Source organism: Phasianus colchicus, chromosome 1 (assembly GCF_987193195.1).
Source record: "Phasianus colchicus chromosome 1, bPhaCol1.hap1.1, whole genome shotgun sequence".
NCBI lineage: Eukaryota > Metazoa > Chordata > Aves > Galliformes > Phasianidae > Phasianus > Phasianus colchicus.
The window spans coordinates 191,489,171-191,509,258 of record NC_143436.1 but is presented as its reverse complement, the minus strand read 5'-3'; the positions used below and the strand labels follow the sequence as shown (position 1 = coordinate 191,509,258).

The 20,088-nt window shown below is 39.8% G+C and overlaps 1 protein-coding gene across 3 annotated transcripts in view; it reads left to right on the top strand.

Annotated features, from left to right (window-relative positions):
* The window catches only part of DLG2 (discs large MAGUK scaffold protein 2), a 1,008,740-nt gene that overhangs the window by 5,988 nt on the left and 982,664 nt on the right, over nt 1-20,088 (top strand). For all 3 annotated transcript variants that reach the window (XM_090134092.1, XM_090134093.1, XM_090134091.1), the window contains one exon: nt 9,320-9,451. In XM_090134092.1, the coding sequence (XP_089990218.1) occupies nt 9,320-9,451 (132 nt within the window). The remainder of the gene's footprint in view (nt 1-9,319; nt 9,452-20,088) is intronic.

The window sequence follows — 20,088 nt, the reverse complement described above, 5'->3', positions numbered from 1 at the left end:
TAGTCACTAGAATTGGAAGCAACCATACTGAGACAAGAGGCAGCTGTGCATCCTCTCCTCAGTTCCCGTTAAATGCATATTGCATTCAGTGGAAGCAATGCTGTCTTGCATGATAAGCATTTTTTTTTTTCCTTCTCAGCCTCCCTTCTTTCCTTCTGAATTTGTTCCAGATGGCAAAGATAGATGGGAGAGAGTGACCACAGGGGGAAAAAGCTGAATTCGTACCTGGTTGCCAAATATGATATAAGGGAATTCATCCCAGAAATAATCAGGGCTGCCTTGTCCTTGGAAGCTATTGGAGAGGGTCCAGAGGAGAGCCACAAAGATGATCAGAGGGCTGGAGCACCTTCCCTATGAAGACAGGCTGGGGGAGCTGGGTTTGTTCAGCCTGGAGAAAAGAAGGCTGTGGGGTGACCTCATTGCAGCCTTTCAGTACCTAAAGGGAGCCTACAGACAGGAGGGGAATCAACTCTTTGAAAGGGTAGATAACAGCAGGACAAGGGGAAATGGTTTTAAGTTGAAGAAGGGAAGTTCTTAACAAGAGAGTGGTGAGGTGCTGGCAACTGCACAGAGAGGTTGTGGATGCTCTGTCCCTGGGTGTGTTCAAGGCCAGGTTGGATGGGGCTCTGGGCAGCCTGGTCTGGTATTAAATGTGGAGGTTGGTGGCCCTGCCTGCAGCAGGTGGGTTGGAGCTTGATGATCCTTGAGGTCCCTTCCAACCCAAACCATTCTATGACCTGATGGGTGACAACAGTACTAACCAACATCACTGCAACCTACTGGAGCAATTCCAGCCTCCTTCCAGCTGACTTCTTGGTGTTGTGCACTACACTTTTGCACTTGGAGATGGATGCATGCTAAGCTGTGCTTTAAAAAAAAAAAAGTAAAAATCCCACCTCAAGTAACCCAAACAGATTTACAGATGTAATTGCCAAACATTCTAAACATAGTTTCCTGTTGTTGCCCAGAGGGGATGTGTTTTGTTCATCAGCTCAGAGTCTCTACTCCGATACAAAGGTTCTGGGTAAATGTGAACTCATACTGTGTATTTTGGTTATAAATAAAAGCACAATGTCATTCCATTCTGTTCCACTTTATATCAGTGTTACTGGATTAGATCTGAATTTTCTTAATTCCACATTGTTTTCTTTCATGTGAAACAATACTTCTGTTGTATGAGTTTGGAAGTCCTTTATTCTGGAACAGACTCCTTTCTGTTCGCTTTCTGCCTCATTCCAGCTCTCACATTTATGTTAATTTTGAATGTTCTTTTAAAGCAAAAATGTACACAGCAGCTGCATGGTGTAACTCCTGGTTTTCACTCTTAAAACTATACATCATGTTCCACTAGTCTTGTGTATGACATACAACTACATTGTAAGCTCTGCAAGCAAGGCTCTTCAATTTTTTTCTTATTGGGCCACTGAAAGTGAAATTGTCTTTATTTTACTGCATAAATAAGAGGTTTTCATTGGGTGTTACATCATTTTGGGGGTGCGTGGCCTCATTTTCATTCTGTCTTCATATTTGCATCATTGATTTTTACACTTAGATTTGAACATTGAGTCTTGAAAGGCAGACATAAGAAGCTCATGTGAAGCTAATTACACTTGCTGGGATTTTCTAATTCTAGAAGAGTTTCAGGGCTCTAGAACCTGTTTGTTTTAGGAGCTGAGATACTCACAATCTGTGTAGCCAGGGCAAGAAATGTGAGAAAACATCACCCACAGAGGCCCCACATTACCTTCAATGTAGCTAGGAAAAAAAAGAGCTCACTTGGAAATAGGAACGGCCTCAATGGAATCAGCAGCTGATAACAGCTAAACCCTTCAGCTGTCCTATCAGCTGCTGAACCCTTCTGCAGTCCTTAAAAAGAAGTGACTAGTAGACACCAGGTCCCAGAACAAGCCAATGGTGAGGAACAAGTGGACTCTTTCTTGTTATAGAGATAAAATGGTGATACAGAAAACAGATTATGCACTAATTATTACATTTTGGAGGGTTGATTGTAGTTTTACAGGAAGAGGTGAGTAAGGGAGGGGTTTCTGTGGGGTTGCAGGGGAAGCTTTTCCATCTGCTCAGATGGGGCTTGGGCCACTAGGAATGCAGCTCTGGTTGCAAGGTGCTTTTCCTTCAGCAGAAGTGCTGGAGAAAAATCTGGTTTTAAGGTGAGCCAGTCCCTACCTGATCTTTATATAGTTATGTGTAAGTACATTTAATCAAGTTTAAAGGACTATAAAGTTTAAAGGACTATATTTAAAACTTAAAGAAAAAAAACAGTGAAGGTAGTGGTTAAACAGAACAGATGTATGGTGGTTATGTGTTGTAAAACCAAGTGTGAAGATACTGAGACAGCAAGCTTTCGTTATAGCTAATCAGCATTGAAAACTGAATTTGTTCTTAAAGACCCATGAAGTCTGATTCTTAACAAACATGCTAAAAAGAAAAAAACACAAAAGGAACTCGAGCATCCTTTTATTGTATTTATGTTCGTGCTGTGTTTCATAAAGCTGACAGTCCTGTTCAGCTTCACCCACCAGTCTGTGTTCTGTGGCATTACTTGATCTTCAGTCAGGATTCAGAAACTGTGCTTTAAGAGAAATTTAATTCCAGAAGAGAGAATAAAAGTCTTTGGAAATGTAAACCATGTACCAAATTTGCAAGGACTGGAACTGGTTAGCCTGGAAAGGAGACTGAGCAGGGGAGGGTTGTGACAAGTCACACTGTGTAGAACAGGCTATAAAGGGAGCGATGGTTTGTTTTCTACATTGGCACCTGGAGGACAAGAAGTAAGTTGTCCTAAATTATAATTAAAAAGATGGAAACTATATAGCAAAAAATAAAAATAAATCAATATGTATGTATCAATTGCATCTGAAATTAGCTGCTGTGGACTTTGCAGGAGGTCAGCAGTGAAGTTAGGTCCTGCCCAGCAGGGAAGTAGATAGAAAAGCCCTAATGGGGCTCCTCCAGGCTCTGTGTATCTGCAATTTCCATTTCTCAGAGCATCCAACTGACAGATCGCAGTGTAATTCCTGCCCTTCTCAGCAATCTCACTTGCAGAGCGTTTAGCCCTGCTCCTTGCATCATTTTTACAAATCAGTATGCTGGGAGAAGAGGCTGCTGTGCAATTTCTGCCATCTGATTGCTGCCTTTTGCTCTGACTGTTTGGAACACGGAGAGCTGCAGGAACACAACTGCATGTTAACACAGCTTGGTGCAGAGCTCCTGACCTCCTTTGATTCCAGTCTCACTCGGTGTTAGGATGTTTTAGCATAGCTGTGTCTGCAGTGTTGCTCTGTTCTTTAAAATGTGCTGTTGTACTTGCACAGCAGTTCTTGCTGAAAATCTGAGCCATTTCTTGGCTGCTAAAAGCATCAAGGTCTGAATTGATACCTCTTCACAACTAACCTGCTCCTAAATTTATGTTTTGCAGGAAGACAGAGAATTCACAAAGGCTAAGGTTAATTTCAGAAGGTTACGCTTCTTTATACATTTAATGGAGAGTGATTGGTTTCTCAGTAGGGTGACTCAGAGCAAAAAGTTAACTTCACATCTCATTCCTTGAGAGAGAGTCCCTCTGCTGACTCACATTTAATCTTCATAGCCCTGTGGCAGCCGCCCCTGGCTGCTCCTCTGCTTCCTAGAAGCTGAAACCACTGCAATAAGCCTGCCTGGTAATGACTTGAGTGATCAACCCTACTTCTTCTGTCCCTTCTTCTAGGACAGTAGATGGGTTTACTTGCCATGCATGCTCCCAAGAGCTGTTATTTTTAACCCCTTTACTTATTTGTTGGGAGTGCTCAGCACACTTGGTGGTAGTATATTTCTCAGATACATCATATCTTATGTTTCCTTGGGGTTGTATAACCCAGATGGTGTCTTTCCCTGAGGATTTATTAAAGCCCTGTTGCAGCTATGAAGGGCTGGAGCTCCTGAGGGATTTCTAGTTTGTACAAAGCCATCTATTCCCTGTCTGCTGTCCCTCTGTACAATCTGATAGATTTTTTTTTGCATCTCATTTATGTATGTATATTAATATAATTATTGCCATTTCTAGACTAATTCTCAAGGCTTTTGCAGCAATATAACCTGCAATTTGAATTTTGAAATGCAGTTCTGAAGCCCAGGCCAGTGTACAGAGCGTGGTGTTCTAATAGGATTCATTCCTTTGTGCTTGCTGTTGTGTGTGGAGATGAAGAAAGATAAATGAGTGGCTGATGGCTGAGGCTTGGCTCAGATCCAGGGATGTCTGGAACTTAAAAGAAAATATTGCATGCCCTCCCTTTGATCTATGAGAACTCATTTCAAAATTTTGAAGTCTCCAGAGCACAGGATCAAATTGAGATCTCAAAATGACAGAGGTAAGGGCACAGTGTTTGCTCAGACCTCTGGCTGTTCTGTCAGTGCTCATCTAAAGTAAGGTTTGGATTCCAAAGTAGAAGTAGTTTTGGAGACCCTTTTCATTTAATGTTATTGAAGTTCACTGCAAATACTTCCTTGCACTCTTTCTCAGTGCTCTGATTACATTTCTCACTTCTATTTTGGCTGCTGCCTTTTTCCTCCCCCATTTTTCATGCCTTTTCCAGCTTTACTGCCCTACATTTTCCCAATTCTGATTCTCCAAAGACTGGAAAGAGTCTCTTGAAATATGCTGGCATGTTTTTGTTTTTTTTTTTAAGTCACCTATGCTAAGGACTTTGCAAATCAGAAGTAATTAAAATCCCTTTTTGGAAAGGTAGTGGACACAATTAAAAATGAAAAATTGAAGTAAAAAATACCTTTATTTTATTAACTCAGCAAGGGTTAGATCTCAACTTGTCTTCAACAGCTCTCACTGAGGAAATAATAATAATGTTTAATTATTTTAAGTCAACACTGTTGTACCCCCCAAATCTTGTAGTTCATAGAGTCATAAAGTCATTGAATATTCCAAGGTGAAAGGAACCCATGAGGAGGCCAACTACTGGCTCAATGCAAGGCTGACCAAAATTCAACTCTTTGAAAGGCTGGTTAATAGCAGGGCAAGGGGAAATGGTTTTAGGTTGAGGGAGGGAAGACTTAGGTTGGATGTCAGGGGGAAGTTCTTTACAGAGAGAGTGGTGAGGTGCTGGAACAGCTGCACAGAGAGGTTGTGGATGCCCCATCCCTGGAGGTGTTCAAGGCCAGGTTGGATGGGGCCCTGGGCAGCCTGGTTGAGTATTAAATGAGGAGGTTGGTGGCCCTGCATGTGGCAGGGGTGGGGGGCTGGAACTTGATGATCTTTGAGGTCCCTTCCAATCCAAGCCATTCTATGATACTATGGTTCAACCCATATTGGATGCTAGTAAGGGCAAAGAAATGCAAATGTGATACAAAATTTATTGAGAAACTATCTGAGGTTCTGAGCAAATCTGGTGCTGTCTGGGTGTCACTGGTCTCTTGACACTGCCTTGTGATGCAGGGTGCTTTCTACCATCTGACTGCAATCTCTTGCATGTACAAGGCTGAATTTTCCAGTTCCTTCTAAGTTTGGCATTGTATTTGCTCTTATTTTCTCTCAATTTTTTAAACTGTCTTGTTTTGTAGCAGGAATTAGAAGGCAGCAGCAGCTCTCAGGAGGTTTGCGGGTATTCAAAGCACAGCAGTTTTTCTGAAATAATGATTGGTGTTGGCTAGCATGCTGTCGTTATGGTTTTGTGGTGGCCAGGAGGACATACAGGGGATTGAAAATAGGAGCATAACAACATTTCTTTGGGCTTCTGTCTTCTCTTTTTTAGGTCATCATTGTTCAGCATACGCTGGTTTGCGTTTTGAGAGTGGAGCTTCTCAGCAGCTGGTTCTGAAATCAGTTTTCTCTTTTTCGTGTAGCTTCAATTAATCATGTTAATCAAATATTTTCCAATTTAAGTAGTGGAATTCATAGTTATTCCTAAAATTAGCTTCAAAAAGAGCTGGGGATGTTCAGCCTGGGTGACCTGAGAGCAGCCTTTCTGTATCTGAAGCGGTACTGTAAAAAAGAATGGGACAGACTGTAAAAGGGTGTGTGGTGGTAGGAAAAGAGGAAAAGGTTTGAAACTAAAGGAGAGGAGATTCAGATCAGACATAAGGAAGAGGGCTACTACAGTAAGGGTGGTGATGAGGCACTCGAACGTGTTGCCCAGAGAGGTGGTGGATGCCCCATCCCCAGAGTCACACAGGGTCAGGTTGGATGGGGCTCTGAGCACCTGATGGAGCTGTGGGTGTCCCTGTTCATTGCAGGGGAGCTGCATCAGGGGAAGGGCAGGTGGGGGTCAGGGAAAGGTTCTGCCCCACAGGGCAGTGGGCATGGAACAGAGTGCCCAGGGCAGTGGGCACGGCCCCGAGCTGCCAGAGCTCAGGGAGCATCTGGACACCGCTGTCAGACATTGGGTTTGGATTTTGGGTGGTCCTGTGCTGAGCTTGGAATCAGACTCAATGGCCCTTGTGGGTCCCTTCCAACTGAGGATGCTCTGTGATTCTGTGCCAGGCATTTCTAAACACACCGTAGAGCTTGTTCCTTTGTGGTGCTGCAGCTGTGGGGTTGGTCATACCAATATAAAGTATTTTTATAATAATGATTCTGATTTCACAGCATTGGTGTGCTTTTTTTGCTGAGCAGCCGTATGAGTGTCCTCACAAACACAGTGGCAATGTACACCTGCACCATGCAAGCACGTAACTCAGTATTGGTGTACAAAATTCCATTAAGATTTCCAGTCCCCTATACACTAATTTATCCAAAAGTGGAGTGCCCACCTGTTACATTTTCACTGAACAAACTGAAACAATTTTTTCTGTATCTCCTTGCTTGTATGGACTTTCAGTGGTTCTAAAATCAAGCTGTAAATAGCAAGAACATGGCAAAAGATCCTGAATCAAACCAGAAGATAAAGGGAATGTCTAATTCCAGGTAGATATTAGCATTGTATGTGGCATGCAGATCTCAGATATGGACGCTGAGGCATAGCTAAGGTAGAATTGATTTTTACATCACTACATCAAAGTAAATGATAAAGAAAATTAATTCCAGAATTTCTTTTCTTGCTTTTAATTTCTGTAACTGTGACGTTCATTCTTTCATATTAGCTTACAATTTAAGAGCAGTGCTTTAAGAAACAATTTTCTGTTGATGAGAAGTTCATCTCCTGATGCATAACACACCTTGCTCTATACCTGCTTCCATGTAAGGCTTCATTTCTTGTTGCCAGTATCCTTGGAAAACTTCTTTGTACATTACGCTGAAGTTATACTTCATTCATGTATTAACTTGGGTTGCACTGGGTTGAATGTGAAGTCCAGAAGACAAGGATAGGGCACATTGTTCTGAGTTCAGTGAAAAGCATGATGTCATTGAGGTTTTTGAAGCAAAAGTAGCTGAGTTTGTATGTAGAATTAATTCTGGGATATCCCAACCACACATCACTTGGACCAGAACTTTGTTTTGGAGCCGTGCTTTTGTTTTGGATAGTGCCTGACCAGTGGGTTGGTCTGGTTTGGCAGATTGTTAAAAGGCAGTTTTGCTTTCTGCTTCTTGCAGTGACTCTGTTTATGAATGGTTTTGTGTGTTGCTTCCTCCACCCCAAAAGCTCCAGCCTGGCAAGGTCTGTTTGTAGTGCAGCACCCTGGGGAGAAAGCAGTCATGCACAAAGGCTTTTTCTAGCCTAGGGAGAATTGATCTCCTTTGTGTGTTGTAATCAGTAGGAAAAACAATTTTTGAGGGTGATTCATGGTGGGATCCAAGCCCAGATATTCTGAACTGGCCTTTAAAAGAGCTGATTTTTCTCTGTACATTGTAGGCCCTAAGCTCAATGACTGCTTTAGGTTAAAACCAGGCAGTTGCCAAACCCTTTCCTCCCTTGTGACAGCTCTTGGAAGAAGTGGTCACTCCAAGTGGGATTGCAGCAGAGATCTGTGAGCTCCTTGCAGTGTAGGAGTGCCTACACTGAATGTTCCCTTATCAGACATACGGGATGCGTGCATATGTATTTATACACAATCCCATTCCTTTTTCTTCATTGTGTTTTTCCCTGATAAAGTGCTTGTGATTAGACAGATTTCTATGAAGTGAGAGAAAAGCAATTACATTTTCCTAAACATTAATCATTCATTAAATATTTCCCCTTTTCCAACTGGAGAATGATATCAGCTCACAGAATAGAAGTTATGTCTCTTCCCATACTGTGAACTCTTTCAACTATCACAGCACAAGGCCCACACTACAAGGATCCCATCCAAGATCCTTGGCAAAGACGATCAAATTTATGTAAGGAAAAAGAAGTTTGCTTTCAGATATTTAGGAAAAAAAAAAAAAAATTGATAAAAGCAATCTATTTTGCCTTTCCAAGCATTTTGTCAGAACTTCATTGAGTTTAATCTAGCTCAAGAGTCTGCACGTATCCAATAATTAAGCTTATGTAGAATTTTATGATAAGAAATTTATATTGAGGCAATTGTTTCATTATAATCATTCATTTTCATTTCTTTAAGTGCTTGGGAATCTTACTGCATACTTCATAGCAATAGAATTACAAAAGTGTGTGCAGACATCTCAGTGTCACTTACAGGTATGTGGACATTTCTGTTTAGGATGAGTGAGGGAAAGGTGAAGTGTAATTTCCAGTACTTTATTGTATATATAAAATGATGATGTTTGGATTTCATACAATTTTGTGACACTCATGCTCTTGGCTATACAAAAACAGTAGCAGCAAAAAGAGAGCTCCATTTTCCTGGGCTCCTACAGAAGGCAGGATTGCTACGCTGGAGCCAACACATGAATGCAAGTCTGCTATCAAAGTCTCATTTTTAACCAAAGAGGTAGACAGCAATTATATGTATTGAGGGAACAAAAATAGCCCTCTTGGACACCTGCCTTTCAGATACACATTTGCTATTCAGAGAACAAAGAAACTGAATGCTTCGGATGCCAAGCGAAGATTTTCATGTCTTCTCTGAATATGTTTTAAGGCCAGTTTTCCTGAACAAATATCCATAATGGTTATTGCCTATAATTATGTAGCTTCTGCAACTTGCAATTTGGTTCAAAACCCCTAACTTCCAGCTGGTTTTAGATAAATGAAAGTTAAACACTTGTAGATGTTATTTAAAAGATATGCAGTAATCTTCCTGTTTTAGTGTTGTGTTATTCTTTCCATTTTGCTTATGTTATAATGCTTATTGCATGTACCTTATGCAAAACTATTTGATGTCAGTATTCCTTACGTGTGTGAACAATGCCTTTAGAAATGGTGTCACTATCTGGGCATTTAGATACTTCCCTGAGTGAATAAAAACTGTCTTTGTGCTTGCTCATTTTTAGACACTGACCGAGCTCTAGTGCTGCTGGAAGAATACTGTAAAAAACTGAGGAAGCCGGAAGAGCAACAACTGAAAAAAGCCATCAGGAAGGTGATGGGCATCTTTAAGAGCAGCTTGTTTCAGGCACTTCTAGGTAGGTACTAATATTTAATGCTACATATGTGCTCTTGAAGGCCAGACCTAGGTTAGACATAGTAACTTCCCTCTTGTCGTGCATTATTTAATTTGTGTTTATAAGGCAACGTTGAGATGAGATGATCCTTCCAGGTGCTCTGTGAGGAAACCCACTGTCCTGATATTTCAAAGGTATCACCTTATTAAAGGAAAGTGCAACAAAAAATTGAGTGCCAAGATAGGGCACTGAATGGTTATTCCTAAACATTGCCACTTCCCTTTGTTTAATGGAAATTGTTGAACAAGAGTGTGACGGAATTGTTCATGCTAACTTGAATGTGTAGCTGCATCTCCACACATATAAATGAATACAGTTCCATAGCTTTTGCTGGTGCAAAATGTCATCTAAAATCTTTGTGCCTTTTGCATTATATTTTTATGAGAAGCGACAGCCAGAGAAGCTCAGAAATTAGTGAAGAAAATTGCTCAAGGACACCGTGAAGCTTTGACTGAATGTTCCCATCCATGACAATGTTCATATAGACAAGTTGGTGTATCACTTAGTTTTGTTCTGTTTACTTGAGAATCACAGTATCACAGAATGGCCTGGGTTGGAAGGGACCTCAAGGATCATGAATCTCCAACCCCCTGCCACATGCAGGGCCACCAACCTCCTCATTTAATACTCGACCAGGCTGCCCATGGCCCCATCCAATCTGGCCTTGAACACCTCCAGGGACGGGGCATCCACAACCTCTCTGGGCAGCTGTTCCAGCACCTCACCACTCTCACAGTAAAGAACTTAAGAGTCCCTCTTTCACCTTGTAAATGACAACTTATGTCCAAATGGAGCACGTGGTGTGTTGGAGATTTATGTAAAATAACTTCCTTCAGTTACAATATATAAAATAATGCTTTCATGTTCATAAACTTACCCCTATCGTCCGTTCTCCATGAGTGCATGTGCTGCCAGTCCTGGCATGTGGTGACAATAGCTGTGTCATCTTTGCTCTGCCTCTCTCTTCACTGTTACTCACATTGCATTGTCTCCTCAGTTTTTCATTTCTTCACAAAAATGTTTAATTTTTGTGCAGATTTAGTAAAAGGGAGCATTTCTAAACACAAATGACAGCTGTTGAACCACATACAAGTTTTGGTTGTTTGTATCCAGAGTGCCACCTGTGCATGTTGCAGAGCTACAAAGTGTAGCAGTTAGGGAAAAAATTGTTTATACATCATAAAAGTAAAAGCACATCAATATCATGCTACGTTTGTGAAGATGAAGGAACTTTGGGAAGAATATAAAGGGTTTTGGGTTGAATATAAAGACCAAAGAAAATATTTTTATTGCCATTATAACTGATTGAGGAATACAGTGGTATGGAAGTGAGACATAATTTTAATTGTAGGCCTTTGGATGTCTTTTCCTTGTCCTCAAATTCTTCTTTGTATAAAAGAGATTTGAGAATTGCAAAATGTATTCAACGTTTCTCATGATTACATTTGGTTTGCTATTTGGTTTGTTTAGATTCTGGAATAACATGAAAGAGTGACCTCTCTATATTCTAGGTGTGGACGATGAATATAATTACACAATCAGTAATGATGTTGTTGCATGATCTTTCTTTAAAAAGCCCCACAACATTTCCAATACATCTATTTTAGCTTTCTGTCATAGTTTCTTCCATTCATCTCTGAATCAGACAATACAAAGATATACTGAAAGCAAAGCTCTTGGTCTCATTTTAATTTCTCTATGACTAAAGTTTGCTTTTATATTTACAGAATGTCTTGACAGCGTCCATTTTTGAGTTTCTAATCATAATTAGATATAATTTTCAGAATTTGATTTTTCAGCACTTTCCAAAATTTGATCTCATCTATATAATGGTCAAATGTCTGATTTTATTGAGAATTCATTTTGATTATTTAGGCTGTAATTGTTACCAAAAAACTCCACATTATTTTTTTACAGAAATGTTAACTTGGATGCATAACACCCAATCCTACCAGCCATAAAGTCAGTATTATTTCAAGTTCCAAATTCAATTATTGTAGGTCTTGCAACTTCAGTAAAATTTGACTCCTTTACAAACAAATTCAGCTATTGTAACCATCCCTGCCCTTTATACCTGTGTTCAACTCTGGTTAGTTTCCAAAATTCTTTAAAAATCTCTAGGATATCTTGACTATTACAAGAGCCAATAACGAGGAATAAATAGAGCTAGAAGTATTTTTCAAATCTGAGCACCTACGTGGATGTGTTGTTTGCTTCCTTTTGTTCTGAGATTTATGCCCATGTGATTTGATTCTACCAGCCATGTTTGAAATCGGGCTCTCATTGTGCCTATGATTTTTTTTTTTTTTAAGTCTTCCATGCATTTAAGAAATACCAATTACTGGCTTTATGAGTAACATGAAAAAAGTAAGGACTCAATGTTTTTTCTGAACACATTCGACACATGAAAGAAGTGACAGCAAAGATGGAAGTCAAATGTCCGTAAGTGTTTTACAAAAGGATTATTGATGGATTGTCCTTTTGCATTTTAATTCGGGTTCAAAGCATCTCCTTCTCCCTTAAGGCTGTTCTTGTTGCTGGACTTCTTGTTAACATCGCTGTGTTGAGTTACAGCTGAATTAGTTGCCAAGAGGCACATTTTCAAAGCGACGTGGAGCTGCAGTTTCCAGAGCCCTGTTCTACTCAAGTGGCTCCAATACAATTCTTTGAAAATCCAGTCAATCCAAATTGTTGTCACCAAAAAGACTGTACTAATCCTTCTATGCATGGCAAAAGTACTGTGGCTACTCTGAGCTCTTAAGGATTTTGGCTTTTTAGCTATATAGCGTCAAATTCATGGGATCCTCTCAAATTGTAGCATGTTTTGCTGTGATGGGAACATTTATTTTTTCAGAACCCTCTAAGGAAGAGGAAATGAAACCCACAGAAATCCAAATGTTTCATTTGTTAGGATTGTCTCTTAATGGGGCATCTTGAAGCCCCATTAGAGATAAGGGAGAGGAAAACCAGGGAAGAGAATAATAACAAACATCTGTGTCAAAACTACAAAACATTTTTTTTTTTCCCAGTTCTGTTCTTTATGAAGAAAACATGGTTTAGTATAATGCATTTCTAAAATCCTCTGCTATATATATGCCTAGTCTTCATTTCATTAAGAAAAGTGCATCCTTTGACAGCTTAGAAGGCTGTTCTGTGAAATGGGAATGGATGAAAGAGGGTTATGTCAGAGTTGGGTTTTTGGGGGCTTGTTTTGTTGTGTTGTTTTTTTTGTTTTATTTTGTTTTGTTTTCTGGATACATCTCTATAAAACATCATTTTGTTTCTAGCAGGAATTAAAGTGCCACAAATAGCTGTAATCATCTTAGGCAGTATTAGGTACAAACTAATCTCGATAGGTTTTTCTAAAATTCGGATAAACCCATCTGTAGAGGATGACGTATTTCCTGAGGACTTTTAAACCAAGTCTTAGTTTGTTGTTTTTTTCTCTCATGCTTGCATAACTTTGCCAGAATTTTAAATTGGCAAATTTTCAAATGCAATCTACATCATCCTTTTTTTTTTTTTCTTATTGTGCCATTCCTGCAAATTAATATGAATGTTATAAAACTGCCTGTGTTAGAAGTTGCTGTACTAAATACTACTGAAAGGATTACATAATTCTCTGATCATCTGTGACACAGCCTGTATTTAGAGACTTAGGATATAATTTCATAGTTTTAGTAAGCAGGTTTTTTTAGACTCTTTACCCATGCAGCTCACCTTTAAATAAGCCTTGTTATAATGATCTATGTTAAAAGAGACATTTTCTGTATATGTTTAGTGGCAGTCATTGGTATCCAGACTTCCATGAATCTGCATCTTGTGATCCTCTGCATTACTAGAGAGTGATGCAGGACAAACAGGATATATATAAGGGGACGTAAAATATAGCCATTTATTACTTTAAGAGACCCTGAGCAAGTGCCAGTTTGTTTTAATTATTTCAGGATGTTTTAAACTAGTAAGATACATATCAATTAAAAATGACAATAGCCACTGATGAAGACAAACATTAGGACAATGAGTGTGAAGATGACAGCGTGGTTTCCAATGGCTTTGCTTTAATTTGATTGACTTCAGTATTGAAGAAGCTGTGTGCTGTGGCTGAAACTCAGGACATTTACTGCAGCTGTCTTCTCTGTAGGTTACCCATTAAGTGCCCATTAAGACAACCCATTCTATTGACTGGGATAACTCTTTTCATGCTTAATGTAAAAACTCTAGCAGTCTTTCTCAATCTGCAGAAAGAACCATGTCTCAGCACTTAACTGCTGTGTTGGTGTTTTAAGGACATCAAAGGTGTTACATGAACTTTTATACTGGGAGAGTATCTGGTCCTACCTGCCAGGCTTGCTCTCAGTAGATGTTTTTACCCTGCTTACGTGTTCAGCATATTTAGATACTTACACTGCTCTTGAATGTAAGGTCACTGATCCCATATGTCATTGTTCTTGAGACTTAATCCCAGTGAGCTGGTTTGGGGTCATATCAAGTCATTTCACCTCATGTAATGACACAATTGCTGAGGAGCTAATCCAGCCCAGCCAAACCTGCATCTGGCCCAGGGACATCAGGCAATTTTCTTTCCAAGGGCCTGAATCCAGCATTCACTAAGGCAATAGAAAAACTCCCACTGACTTTGCCTGCCTTGGATCATGTTTTAGAGCGATTCCTCCAGAGATTTATATTCAGACCTTTCCTGATTGAGAAATAAAGATTCTTCTGTAGCTGTATCTAAAAATAATGTAACTCCCTCAGACTATTACAAATGTTGAGGAACACAAAATACATGCACAAACCCTTCACTCTGTCACATTTCAGAAGCACTCAAATGACATCTTTGACAATGGGGAAGCCTGTTATTACTCCTCACAGAGTCCTACTTTTCCCAAACTGGCGTCTTTCTTTGTTGCAGCATGAATTAGAACAGAACAGAAATTTAAATTCAAGAGCAGCTTTTGTTTTGCCTGAAGACAGCTGCAGCTGCTTTTATTCTTGAAATCCAGTTCTCTTAGTAAGCAAATTTCTTCTCTCTCTCTCTCTCTGAAGAGCTAAAGGTAGCAGCACTAGATCTTCAGGTTGATTTGAAGCCTTGTGGTCTTTTTCTTATGAAAAGGGGTTGGACCTCAGCCAGCTGATGGGACCAACTCTTGTGGTTCTCTGGCAAAAATCTGGTAACACGCGTGAATTATTTATTCCAAAAAATGGCAGATTGAATGTACCCAGTTTCCTATGCGTTCTGTCCCAATGCTATTTCTCATTCCCATAGCAGTGAAATTTCCCCTGAAGTACCTTCATTTCTCTCCTGGTTCTCCCCCCCCCCCTTGCTGAGTCTTTTGTGGAGTTGAGGCTCCACTTTCACCAAATGGCAGTGGCGTTGAGAAGAGCTTTGAAGTCAGCAGGTGAGAACTGGCAGACAGGCATCACATTGCTACGGGGAAATCAGACCGAAGATATGCAGAGATCAGAGTTTTACTTGAGGTCTGAAATGTTGTTCATAGAATCATTAACGTTGGAAAGACCAATAAGATTGTCTAGTCCAGCCATTAACCCATGCCTATGACAGTTCTAGACCACGTCACTCAGTGCAACATCTACCCTTTGCCTGAACACCTCCAGGGTTGGTGACTCCATCACCTCCATGGCCAGCCTGTGCTGATAACTTTCCACTCTTTCTGAGAAGAAATTTTCCCTAAAATCACACCTGAGGCTTTACAAGTTGTGAAGAAGGAGCAGATACTTGAGGAGGATGCTGCATGGTTTCTCCTCGGCTTCCTTTCCCACAAAGATTGAGCCTGTTTATTTTTCAAAGTCCCTTCTGACCTGAGTTGTTCTATGATTCTATAAATGTTTATGTATTTGTTTTTTTTATTATTATTATTATTATTTTTGTTTTTTCCTGTGGGACTTGCAGGGTGTTACTGATAGAGATTAGGAGCAACCAGAGCCAAGGCATGGTGCTTGCTGTTCTTGCTAGCCAACATAGAGATAGAATAACCCAGAGAGAATCTTCCCCAACAACAAGTCCATAATATTGAAGTAATTGTGTGTGAATATGCATTTGGGAAGATGTTAGAATCCTGTATGGATACCTGAAATTGATTTTTTTGCTTGACAGACTAAGTATTAAAAGATTGTGAATTACTAGGCAAGACCTGAACCCAAAAGTGAAGTTCTGATACCTCTTGTGGGAATCTTGACTGGAATCTCATCCTTGCTGCTGACTTTTTCTTTAAAGAACTGAATGAAAACTTTGGATTTAAATGCTGATGTACTCCAAAAAATTTCAGCATCCCAGCCCAGGTCTGTATTTTGACTCTCAGCCTATCTGTGTACAAGAAAGAAACTGATTACAGCACAGATACAACCTAGGTAATACATAATCACTTGTAATCCTAATGCAACCCTCTGCTCATGTTTTGCTGCCTTTTAACCAAGGAATGATAGCATTTACATCTCAGCCAAGGAATTCAGGAGCTTTGTGGACTTCTCTCATTTGAAATGCAAAACCATTTGTAAGATGAGTCTTTAATATGAGCAATGTGGTAATTACTGAGCTTGTTAGTTTTCAATATCCAGCAAGAAATAAAAGCTGGTTTTGTTCTTGTACTGCTTTTTTTTATTATTATTTTTTTCTATTTTTAAATATGTCCTGGCTATATGGATTGCATGTGTACTTAGAATTAATAAAATGCAGCTGCAGCAGCTGTTGCTGCATGGCTGCTGTCCCAGTGTGGAGCTTGTCTTTTTCTTTGCATTAAGTAGGAATTGCCCTTTACTATTGGTCTGTGACGTGAACGAGAGACAAATTATTAAGAGATGCATTTAGGTAATCTGGTTTTATTATGAGTAAATTATTCTTTCTGTCAAGCTGAAAGAATATGAAGGGATAATGAGAGAGATGATTTTTTTCTTGCGTTAAATAAAGAGTGGATTTTTATCTGACTAATGTAGTTCATTCATCTACTAATAAAATGGAAGGAAATAATCTGGAGCAGGCTGTTCCATCTGTAATCCTGGTGTTTACTTTTGTCAGTAGAGCTCCTCTCTAATGTTTTGGTCTCTGGAATAATTTTAGGCTAGGCTGTGGTGTCATTTTTATTAGTTTTTATTATATACAACTTTTTAAGAAGCTACAAGGTAATTTTAGAATCATAGAGACATTTTAGCCTTGGAGAGTGGTGTACCTCACATAGTCATTAAAGTTGTGTTAAGCAAGCCGAGTTTGTTGCCCAGTGCCACTGCTGTGACTTATGGAATTCCAAGACTCTGGTTTTCTTAACCTTGTTTGTGAGGAGCTTCCAGTTCATGGAAGTCAATGAAAAGCTCTGATTTAAGTGAATTACAGAATCACAGAATCCCAGAATGGCCAGGGTTGGAAGGGACCTCAAGGATCATGAATCTCCAACCCCCCTGCCACATGCAGGGCCACCAACCATTCCACCTAATGCTAGACCAGGCTGCCCAGGGCCCCATCCAATCTGGCCTTGAACACCTCCAGGGACGGGGCATCCACAGCCTCTCTGTGCAGCCTGTTCCAGTACCTCACCACTCTCTCCGTAAAGAATTTCCCCGTGATGTCCAACCTAAATCTCCCTTCCCTCAACTTAAAACCATTTCCCCTTGTCCTCACCCTTTCAAAGAGTTGATTCCCCTCCTGTTTGTAGGCTCCCTTTAGGTACTGAAAGGCTGCAATGAGGTCACCTTTTTTTTTTTTTTTGAATTAAGGTGTTTAAGTGCAGTTGAGATGAGGCACTGAGCACTAAGATGCATTAAATTAGTATATGTTTACATACATATATTCTTATATATACATACATAAAGATATATACATGTAAGGTATATATATATATATACAAATATATACACACATACTACATACATATGTAGTAACTGATACCTGTGGATATCATATCTCTCTGAAACTTCTACTCTAGTTTGCTCAGGTATGATTCCATACTTTGGGGATTTGGGGGATATTTGGGGATTTGGGGAATATTAAAATATGTTTTGACAAGAAATACTGCAAAGTGTGTTCTTCATACCTACTGGTGGGATGTAGATGGTTGGATTAGATGATCTTAGAGGTCTTTTCCAAGCTTAATCATTCTATAAAAGGTAGCATCTGTTACCCTGGTTCAGTTTCTCTGTATACAGTGTGATACTTAATTTTTTTTTCCCACTCTTATTTTTTTCCTTCAAAAATTCAGCTTTGTTTAGTGCACAGACAAGGTAGTGCTCAGCTTTTGAGCCAGCATTTAATTCATTGCTTTCACATCATTATTCACTGTCCTGTACAGATGGTGCTGAAGCCCTGAGAAAAAGAAAGAAAAACATCTACTTATTTTAGAAGCCTGATTGGAGATGTTCAGTATGTTTATACAGTGCTTCATATGTCTGGCCCCAGCTCCACCTGCAAGGAGTATCATTATTCCAGCAATACTGTTCTGATGTCTCAGTTTGGGCACTTTAAACAGGAAGATCATACGATGGGTGATTGTTATGGAAAAAAAAAAATACAATGTGTGACTTCCCCATCATCACTGAGACTCTCTGCAACAGTCAGAGGTAGAATCTAATTCTCCAGGGTAGCATTTAATGCTCTTAAGCAAAAGAACCTTCAAAAAATCTTCTTATCCTTCTCAGCCTTTCAGCCCCTGTGACAAATGGTGCTAAGGATGAGCAGACAGAATCCCCAAGACGAGGCTATTTGGTATATTGAATGGGTAAACTCAATTTATATTATGGTTTGAGAACAAAGAGAAAAACAGGATGAGATCATATACTTAAATTTTATTTGTGACACTTTCTTACTTTGGAGACTTACCTCCACAACCATATCAGTGTTTTGAAGCTAACTCTATGTTCTGATTTCCTAGACTTTAAGATTGTAAATACTTCACAGATTCCATCATGGGTTTATCAATAACACAGAACTGCTATATAGAGTTATTTTTACTCTCTGGTGTTGAACTGCTAAAACTGCAACTTCATACTCACTCTTCTTTAACCTCTATCTAAAACACAAGACTGCTCTGTTTTTATTTTTATTCTCCTCATTGATTAACACCCAACCTGCCCTCAGAGGATTTATTTTCTAATGAGTTTTGGTATGGTAGACTGTGATTCTTATGTCTTTTTTTCCTTGTAAGCAAATTTTGCTTTAAATTTTGTAAGCACAATTTTGAAAGAAATGAACACGCTTGGAAAAAAGCAAATTTTCTCTCTTTAGAAAGTAGTCAAAACCTTTCTCTGAAGTTTAGAGTGACATCTTGTGGTAACACTGATTTCAAATGTACTTATCTGTTGGCATTATTTTGTCCACAGAAAGCATTGTTTTTTTCCTTTCAAAATGTTATAGATTACTTAACAAAAGCTGTAATGACTTTTGAGTATCACCAGGCCTCCTGTGAGATCAGAGAAAACATAGTTGAAAGGTGTAAGGAGTCTTACACGTACGCTTTTCAATAGTGTTTATCCCATGAATATTTTCATGAGTTCCCAGTGACATGAACTACAACTGAAGATTTTTTATAACGCTCTTCTGACTTTCTGGAATTGCTCAAAAAAGTTTCAACTAGAACACACAGAGGAGAGTAACATCTTTTAGCAACATCTCTTTGTGTTAGTTCAGTAGCTATCCAAGTAGAATCAGCCTCATAATGCTGATCTTTCTAATTCCAAGGCGATAGAAAATGCATAGGAAAGCAAATACTGATAAAGACAAGCAGGCCTTTACTACTGAATTAGAAAATTTGCTTAGTTTTAGGCAAACGTAAATATTCCAGGAAATTAGCATGGAGAATTTGCTAATGGAGAAACAAAGAAATCCATTTAAGATCTGTACTGCAGACTGTTGTATCAGGTGCTGTAAATCACATAATTACAGTATTGTAGGGGTTGGAAGGTACCTCTGGGAATCACTGAGCTCAACCTCCTGCTAAAGCAGGTTTCCTACAGTAAGTTACACCAGAAAGTGTCCGGGAGGGTTTTGAATATCTCCAGAGAAGGCCCCCCTCTGGGCAGTCTGTCACCCTCACGGTAAAGGGTCCTCATGTTTGTATAGAACTTCCTGTGTTCCATTTTGTGCCCATTACCCCTTGTTCTGTCACAGGGCACCACCAAAAGAGCCTGGTCCCATCCTCTTGACACCCAACCTTTAGATATTTGTAAGTGTTGATAAGATCTTCCTCAGTCTTCTCTTTTCCAGGCTGAACAGTCCCCAGTCTCTCAGCTTTTCGGGCACCTCAGTACAGAAATGACATGGAGGTGCTGGAGCAGGTCCAAAGAAGGGCAACAAGACTTGTGAAGGGCTTGGAGAATGTGCCATATGAGGAGAGTCTGAAGGAGCTGGGGCTGTTTAGCCTGGGGAAAAGGAGGCTGAGGAGAGACCTTATTGCTCTCTTCCAATATCTGAAAGGTGCTTACAGTGAGAGCGGGGTTGGTCTCTTCTCACTGGTGACAGGTGACAGGACGAGGGGAAATGGCCTCAAGTTGCAGCAGGGTAACTTTAGGTTGGATATCAGGAAAAAGTTCTTTACAGAAAAGGTTGTTAAGCACTGGAATAAGCTCCACAGGGAGGTGGTTGAGTCACCATC